General features: G+C 34.0%; 1 protein-coding gene across 1 annotated transcript; it reads right to left on the bottom strand.

Annotated features, from left to right (window-relative positions):
* Positions 1-546: 546 nt before the first annotated feature.
* LOC141714273 (uncharacterized) lies at positions 547-8,755 on the bottom strand. Its single transcript, XM_074517803.1, has 2 exons — positions 8,139-8,755; positions 547-661 (listed from the first exon to the last, which is right to left on the bottom strand). Exons 1-2 carry the CDS (start codon positions 8,753-8,755, stop codon positions 547-549), a joined length of 732 nt encoding a protein of 243 aa, XP_074373904.1.
* Between the last annotated feature and the right edge of the window lie 411 nt (positions 8,756-9,166).

Genomic DNA, 9,166 nt, shown 5'->3' with positions numbered 1-9,166 from the left:
TCTAGAAGAGCATCTGAGCTGGATATTCTAATCAACAAGGTTGACAGGGTGATTCCAGAGGACACTCTCTTGATAAGTGAACTCAAGAAGGCTCAAGTAGCTGCTTTTCCAGAAGCTTATCTTCAACCTAGAAAAAGTGACCTACATATGTTCACCAACCAAATGGTGCAAATATTTCATGATTCCAAAGCACTGTGTCATGGGAAACTTGAGGCTGATAATGACCCTGGAGACTGACTTAAAAACTAAGAAGATCAAGACTGTAGAAGATGAAGAAATGATCAATATCTTGGGGAGATATTTAAGGAATGCTGATAAAATGTTGCCTAGAACTAAAATTAACACTGAAGATGACTTGGATGCTGATGAACAAAAGAAGGATGAGAAAAAATCTTCTGGCTCAAATCCAATTCAGTTTTCTAAAGTAACTGGTAGCAAGGTGTATAAGAAGAAAAAAGGAAAGGAAGAGAAGAAATGTGATGGAAAAAAGAAGAGGAGAGATGGAGAAGGGGAAAAAAGAAGCAAAATGTCTAGGAAATAAATATTTCACAAATCCAACCACCTCAGACCTCCAAGCCAAGCCAAACAAACACTCAACCAATCCAACCTCAAAAACCCAAGTACCTGTTCAAGCAAACTGTAAACTCTTTGCTCAAGATACCTATCAAAGCCAACAAAGTCACATTAAATAAAATATCAAAATCTCGTTCATTCAAACCACCAACCAAAACTCATTTTAAAACTACAGGAAGAAAACCTAGAAAAATAACAGCAGAAAATGGAGTTATTAGGAATTGTTTTAATCAGGAAGATTTTCTACCAATCTCAAAGAGCATAACAGATGAAGAGTATCTCCAACAAGCTGAAGAGATAGTCAGAGTTTGGGTTGTCTCTTTGAGTGAACTCAGAATTTATTGCAAGGATGGCTCATTTATCCTGCTGAATAGAGATGTTATTAAAAATACTTTTACTATAGAATTAATGAGGGTGATTAGTTTGATGAATGCAAGGGATTCAAGTACTAAAATGTGGAAGGCTGTGTTGACAGAGAGGCTGAGAGAAAGGAATGAAAGGCATGCAATAATAAAGGCTGAGAGGGAGGAAAGGGAAATGTAGTATGCCAGGGAGATTGAAATGTTTGAACAAAGACCAAATGAGCTCAAGGCAAGAAGGATGAGTAAAATCTTGAAAGATGGACATTTTTTAAATATTGTAGTAGGAAGATTCTCAAGATTTAGAGTTAATTACCTCAACAACTACTCATTAGAAGAATGGCTCAAACTGGTGGAAGCCTTCAGAGGGACATAAATAATTGAAGAACTACAAGTGCTAGTAAATCTTAAGGACCTCATTAGGAAAGAACCAGACTATAAAAAATTCACCTAATGTCTGTAATTTTTGAACTTATGTAATTACTCAATGTATAAAAGTTTATATTTGTCAATCTATCAATTTTTTATGTATTTGATTTTAGCTTGGGGTTAGTCTTTTTATCAGGCATGAATTTGTGATAAGCAATCTTCTCACAAATTGGGGGAGATTATTGTGCAAGACATGCCTGTATAATAACAAGACTAAGTCACATTGACAACCCTAAGATTAAGTTGTATGGTAATCTATATTTGTATTATGTATTATATTTATTGAGTTCGTAAAAATGGTTAGAATATTAGACTGAAGGATTTTTCTGTGAACAGATTCAAGATAATGAATAAACTCTGAAAGAAGATCAAGCTATGATCATGCCTTGGAGAAAAGATGTAGAAGCTTGGAGTTGAATAAAGTTGTTCTATTAAAAAAATATTCTAATTCAAGATATTGACAAGTCACATATCAAGTTATATCGAGAAGTCATTCGAGAAGTCCAAAATGACTTGTAGAGAAGTCCAAAATGGCTTATAAAGAAGTCTCAGAGGTATCGACGAGTCAAATGAAGATGTAGAGAACTGGGAGATATCGACGAGTCATTTCTGCATGTAGAGATGTTAGAGATATCGACAAGTCAAATGAAGATTTCAAAAATTAGAGATATCGACAAGTCAAATTCTCATATAGAGATCTCAGGGATATCGATAAGTCAAATTGTGTATATAGAGATCTCAGAGATATCGACAAGTCATTTCTGCATGTAAAGATCTCAGGCACATCGATAAGTCATTTCACACTCAATGAACTAGAGACCTCGACAAGGCAAGTAATCCTATAGAGAACTCAGAGATCTTAATAAGTCATTATACTTATCGATATGTCACTTCTCTATAAAACAAATTGGAGATCTCGATGTACTTCTCAATTTCAGAATGCAGACAAGTTCAAGATTCAAGATTATCAGTCAAGAAATAATTTATTCACTCAATTGGAAAGTCTACAAAGCAGCTTGAAAAATACAAGATGAAGGGCCAGGATTAAGTGGACAAAGGGTGGTCACAAACCTGTGTTGATCAAGAGTGAAGCTGTATGTATAACTTAACAATACTGATTCAGACGAAGACTCAAGAGAGAAGACTTAAAGACATGACAACTTTGGGAGTGCAGTGCTCTACAAAAACTAAGTCAAAGTGATCACTACCTTGTATTAGGAGTCACCCTAATCAGTATATTGAATATCAGAAGCAATATCCTGTAAATACAGTTCAATATATAAGTACACGAACTGGTCTTGACTTGGTACGAGCCTCAGGGATCAAACACGAGAAAAAATGAAATTACAAGTGCTTCTTTATACCTCTTGGTCGCCAGTAAGCCATTGGTTTATTTTCTTTAAGGAAAAATGACTCCCCTAGCTATACTAGGGAGTCTTGATCGCAAGTAAGAAACAAGTAAGAAAGAGAAATGCTCCCATGTGTAGCTAGGACCCACATAATCTTTCTTTTGCTTATACAAGGAGTCAAGATCACAAGTAACCTCATCCCAAGAATTCCAAGTCGTAAGTAAGCCTTCCTTTTGGCTTACTAGTCGCAGGTTAGTCTTTCCCTAGGAGAAAAAGTCACAGGTTAGAGCCTAGAGGGAAGCTGTGATCACCGGTTAGGGAATCAAGCCCAAAAACTAAGTAAAAACTCCTCCTAGCCACCTTGGAGTCGCCACTAACTCTTCCCTAACAACCATGGGATTGTAACTAAGTCCTAACATACTTCCAAGGTCGCAAGTAAGAATTATGCAAAGGCAATCTCTGCTTGGTTCTTCCGAGCACCAATTTCATGCAAATGTATAAATATTCCAAGGCAAATGCTTCCCTTGGTCGTAAGTCAAGTAGAAAAAGATTCAAGGGATGCAAGTAAATAATTCTATAGGTTGTCATAATTCAAATGCTTGGTTATTATGCAGCCACGTAGTCTCTCTTCTCTTTCCAGCCTATCAGTCTATATAAACAATATATGCAGATTGAAAATGTATCTCTCCCACATTGAATATAACGAAGCTCTTGCAAATTATATTCAGATTTCTCAAAATCTTGATTTGACAAGGAGAGGTCATGTCCAATTTGATTCACACCATTTTGTTATATAAATTTTTAGAATCAATGTACTGCAAGACAATATTGGTTTAAACAAGCAAATTAACAAGCACATTACAGGCAATAACATAAAGTAAATTGAAATGAAAAAGGTTTAGAGAGTGGCCTGGTGAGGCGTGTGAAAACACTGCCCTACGGAATCGTGCCCCTTCTCGTGCAAGGATTTATGGAAACTCCTTAGCGGTACAACACCCAAATCAGCTCTTCCTTTATTGTGCACGAACGATTAAGGATACAACAATGATTGTCCGTTGCTCCAAATAACACACCTAAATTACCCAATTATAAATTGCAAACCTTGATTATTTTTGTATGCAGACAGATGAATATATATAATTGAAGATGAGAGAACAAGGACTGTGTAAGTGAACAAAAGTGTGTATATTAAAATTGGAGGAGAAAACCTCTATTGTGTGAATATAGACAAGAATAGAGTGGATGTAAAACTAATTTTTAGTTCTGTGTTTTTAGGAGCATACAAGCCCTCTCTTTTATAGTGTCTAAAAAGTAATAACTGGTCATCTATATTAACACAAAGTAATTGCAATTTATGACCTGTTTTGTAACAGCCTAACGGCAGGGAAGCAGAAGAAAGCAACGGGAAAAAGAAAATTAAAATCTTGACTAGTTCTATATAATTAATTACACTTATATTTGGTAAAAATAAGGAAACAAAACAAACTTTAAATTTTTTTTATTTCAGTCAAGTATTCAACAATCCCCCCCAAAAAATAAAATTTTAAAATAACTAAAATAGTATAGCATACACAAATGAAGCTTATTTTTATTATATATTCAGAACGGGTAGCTTCCGACTTGGAACCCGCTCCTAGTGACATTTGTCGTAGTTTGAAGAACCAAGTGGACTACGCCTGGAACTTGAATCTTTTAACCAAACATCGACAAAAGCATACATAATCCGTAAAATCAATTGTTAGGGTTTGCGCTTTTTTGGCCATGCGCAATAACCGACTCACGAGAGTTTTAGAGATTAGCCCGTACCTCATAGTTGCGGCCACACAACTTCTCTCACGTAGGTAAGTCCTCAAAGGTATTAGTGAACGTAAAATTACCTTACAAATTCTGCCTTAAGACTTATTAAGAGTGTAAACACTCAACCTTACCCGTTCACTACATAAGCACTTCACATCATAGGAATGAGGAGGAAGAATGCATCTAGGTACATCTTCTAAGGAGTTGCAACTCCATAAATTGAAGGCTTTCACGCAATCATCAATCCAGCTTGTTTCTACCCTTGGAACTTATAAACAAGTAAGATTACCACTGTTGATGATGTAACACGATGAATCTAGGATCTTTTCCTAGATAGACCCTTTGTCAAAGGATCTGATAAATTTACTTCTGAACTCACAAAATTAAGAGTCACGTAATCTTTCATCAAGTGCTTGATTGATTTGTAACGAATATGCAGATGTCTGTTCAATTTCATATTAACAGTTTCCTGTTCCAATAAGTCAAGCACAGCTCTAGAATCACAATGTATATGAACATGTGGAACAGTCCTAAATAAAAATGATAAGTCAAGTAACAAATTACGAAGCCATTCAGCTTCTAAACATGTAGTATCAAGAGCAATTAATTCAGCATCAGAAGTACTTCTAGCAATTATAGTTTGTTTAACTGAACCCCAAGATATTGCACCACCACCTAACATAAATATAAAACCTGAAGTAGATTTAACTTGATGTGAGTCCGTTACCCAATTTGCATCAGAATAACCCTCTAACAAGTCAGGAAAACCATTATATACAAGTGAATACTCTATGGTCCCTTTTAAATACCTAAGCACTCTCTCTAAAGCTGTCCAATGTTCTCGATTTGAATTACTTGTATATCTACTAAGTCTTCCTACAACGTAAGATATATCAAGCCTCGTTCTATTTGAAATGTAAAGAAGGGAACCTATTATTTGAGAGTATTTATGTTGTGAAACGGGGTTTTCTTTATTTTTATTAAGAGTTATGCTAGGGTCATAAGGTGTAGATACAGGTTTGCAATCCATATAATTATATTTTTTAGCATTGTCTCTATTGAATGACTTAAATATAAGTGTATTCCCTTCTCACTTCTAAATATTTTCATTCCTAAAATTACATTTGCTTCTCCCAAATCTTTCATATCAAAGTTATTAGAAAGATAATTTTTAACAACAACAATGGAGGACATGGATATACTAAAAATCAATATATCATCCACATATATGCAAATAATTACATAATCATCACCAATCACTTTATAATATAAACATATATCAAACTCATTTGAAATAAATCCATATTCAGTTATAACACAATGAAACTTTTTAAACCAATCCTTAGAGGCTTTTCTTAAACCATATATAGATTTTATTAACCTACATACTTTATTTTCTTGTCCTTTAACTATAAAACCTTCGGGTTGATCCATATAAATTTCCTCTTCTAAATCGCCATTTAAGAAAGCCGTTTTAACATCCATTTGGTGAATATGTAATTTATAAATTGAAGCTAAGGCCAAAAGGGTCCTGATAGTGGTTATTCTAGCAACCGGTGAGTATGTATCGAAATAATCAATTACTTTCTTTTGTGTATACCCTTTAGCAACTAACCTAGCTTTGTATTTATCTACAGATCCATCAGGTCTCAATTTTTTCTTAAAAATCCATCTACACCCTACCGTTTTAAAGCCTTTGGGTAAATTAGTTAAATACCAAAAAATATTCTCTAAAATAGATTTCATTTCGCTATCTATGGCTTCTTTCCAAAAAGGAGCATCTGGTGAAGACATAGCTTCCTCATACGAAGAAGGTTCACCTTAACTAAATAAACAAGAAAGTCATCTCCATAATCCTTTTCTATCCTACCTCTTTTACTTCTTCTAGGTTCTTCTAATGATGTTGATGTGTTAGGAAAATTTGATATAGAATCAGAAGTAGAGCTAAAAATATGTTTTGACATCCTAGTCTTATAGGGAAAAACATTCTCAAAGTAGGTAGCATCTCTAGCCTCAATAATAGTATTCGGGGAGGCATCGGGATTATCGGAATGAATTACAAGAAACCTATTAGTTGTACCTTGAGTATACCCAATAAATATAACATCTATAGTTTTAGATCCTAATTTTATTTTCTTTGGTTCTGGAATTCCTACTTTAGCTAAACAACCCCAAACTTTGAAATAATCAAGTTTTAGATTTCTATTTTTCCAATTTTCATAAGGTGTAATATTAGTGGTCTTATTAGGAATTCTATTTAGCACATAACAAGCAGTGAGCAAAGCCTCACCCCAAAGGGAGCACCAGAACTTACAAGCATACAATTTATCATATCTAATAATGTTCTATTTTTTCTCTCGGCAACTCCATTAGATTGTGGAGTATAAGGGGCAGTGACTTCGTGAATTATTTCATGTTCTTGCCAAAATTGAGTAAAGTTATTATCCATATATTCTCCACCTCTATCAGATCTAATAATTTTAATATCTTTTCCAGTTTGTTTCTCAACCTCGGCTTTATAGGTTTTAAAACATCCTAAAACCTCGTCTTTAGTTTAAGAAGATAGACATAACAATACTTATAGTAATCATTTATAAAAGTTACGAATATCTTCTACCGCCCCTAGTCAGTACCTTACTATTATCACACACATCACTATGTATTAAATCTAGTAAAGAGGAATCTCTAGTTATATTGGAGAAAGCCTTTTTGGTGTGTTTGTATTGTGCACATATTTTACATTTGGATCTTTCTTTAATATTATGATTAGGGAGTAAACCTTTATTGATTATTCTTTGTATTGTATCATAATTTACATGTCCAAGGCTTTCGTGCCATAAAGATGGATTTTCAACATTTAAGACAGTTGGAGAGATTTCTTTATTGATAATATTGGAAGAAATATTCAACTTTATTAATCCTTCACTTACATAACATTTTCCAATAAATACATTATTCTTGGAAATTACAACTTTATTTGATTCCATGACAATGCGATAACCTACACTAATAAGAAGTGAACCACTAATGAGATTTCTCCTAATTGTAGGTACATGAAGAACATTATTGAAAACTAATATTTTTCCGGATGTGAATTCCAAGTTTATTCTTCCTCTTCCCATAACTTTAACTACCGAATAATTCCTAGAATTACATCTCCTCCACTCGATTCCTGATAATTAGAAAACCAAGAGCGGTCATTACAAACATGAGTATTAGCTCCAGAATCAAACCACCAATCATTAGAATTATAGATTGTAAGATTTATTAAAGGGATAGATTTTTCCAACCTAAAAGTATTATTAGTCTCGACCATGTTGACTTGATGTTTTGGGGCAGACTTGGAACAATTATTGACTTGAGTGGGCTGAGTTTTCTTGTAGAAGCATTGAGCAGCGAGATGATTTGTTTTTCCACAAACATAGCAATGTCTTTGATTATTTTTAAAACCACCATTAAACCTAGGAGGATTTCGGTTTTGATTTTGAGAAAAATTAGAGGGGCCTTTATTATGAAACTTACTCCCACTATTTTTGAAATTTCTATTTTTGGTTTAAAGAAAGGTTTGCGGTGATTTGGATTTTTGGATTCTTCGGTAAGATTGATTTTAGGAGAAATTTTAGTTTTAGACCTCTCGTTTTTCCTATGCTCATTTTCAATTCGGACTTTCACAATGGCATTATTAAGGGTGAGTGAAGATTGGTTGTGACGAAGTTCTCTTGCAAAATCGGACCAACCAGGAGGGAGTTTATCAATAAGATTTGAGACTTTGAATTCATCAGAAAATTTAGAACCTTTGAATTCGAGATATCTAATATGATTTTGAAAAATGTGGAGTTGATCCCCTATAGGTATATTATCTACCATTTTGAAGTTATAGAAAGAGGACGCACTAAACCTATGGATGTCAACATCATCAAACCCATATTCGGTTTCTAAGGCTTCCCACAATTCTTTGGCCGAATCAAACTCACAATATATATCATATAAGGTGTCCGACAAGGCACTAAGAATCCTATTAAGACAAAGGTAATCTTGATCTTTAGTAGGTTTTGATGGAGTAGAAGATGTAGTAGTTGAAGTTTCAGTTGGGGTTGAAGTTTCTTTACTAGCACTCTCGTATTCCAAAACACTCATAAGGCCTAAAGTGGTCAACCAAAATGTCATTTGCTTTTGCCAACGCTTAAAATTCAAGCCGCTAAATTTCTCGGGTTTAGCTGAACGAAGGTCATCTCTTATATCCACCATAGAAATAAATTTATCAACTGTGATTTAATAAATTTACTATACGTCAAAAAATTGTAGCAGATTATTTGGGTAACAGAAAAATATATAGCAATAATAAGCTCAAAAACCAGCCAACTAGTATACCAAACAAGTTGTCCACCAATATTATAGTACACCAGGTAAGAAATCAAAGCACCAGACAATTAAAAATGTACTATGCATAAACTCAGGCCCGGAAATAAAATTACATATTGCCAGCTGATTTTTCTTTCAAAATCTATACAAATGGGACACCAGGCAACTACTACTAATTTATTTTCACAAGCAAATACTTGGCCTATTAACTTGCTTGATTAACCAATTAAAACAAGATGGTCACGCAACTAAATTATCTCGATTCCTTAGATTGTTGTATAAATTTTCAGAATCAAT

The sequence above is a fragment of the Apium graveolens genome, chromosome 3, assembly GCF_009905375.1.
Source record: "Apium graveolens cultivar Ventura chromosome 3, ASM990537v1, whole genome shotgun sequence".
Taxonomy (NCBI): domain Eukaryota; kingdom Viridiplantae; phylum Streptophyta; class Magnoliopsida; order Apiales; family Apiaceae; genus Apium; species Apium graveolens.
This window is presented reverse-complemented; position numbering and strand designations above follow the sequence as displayed.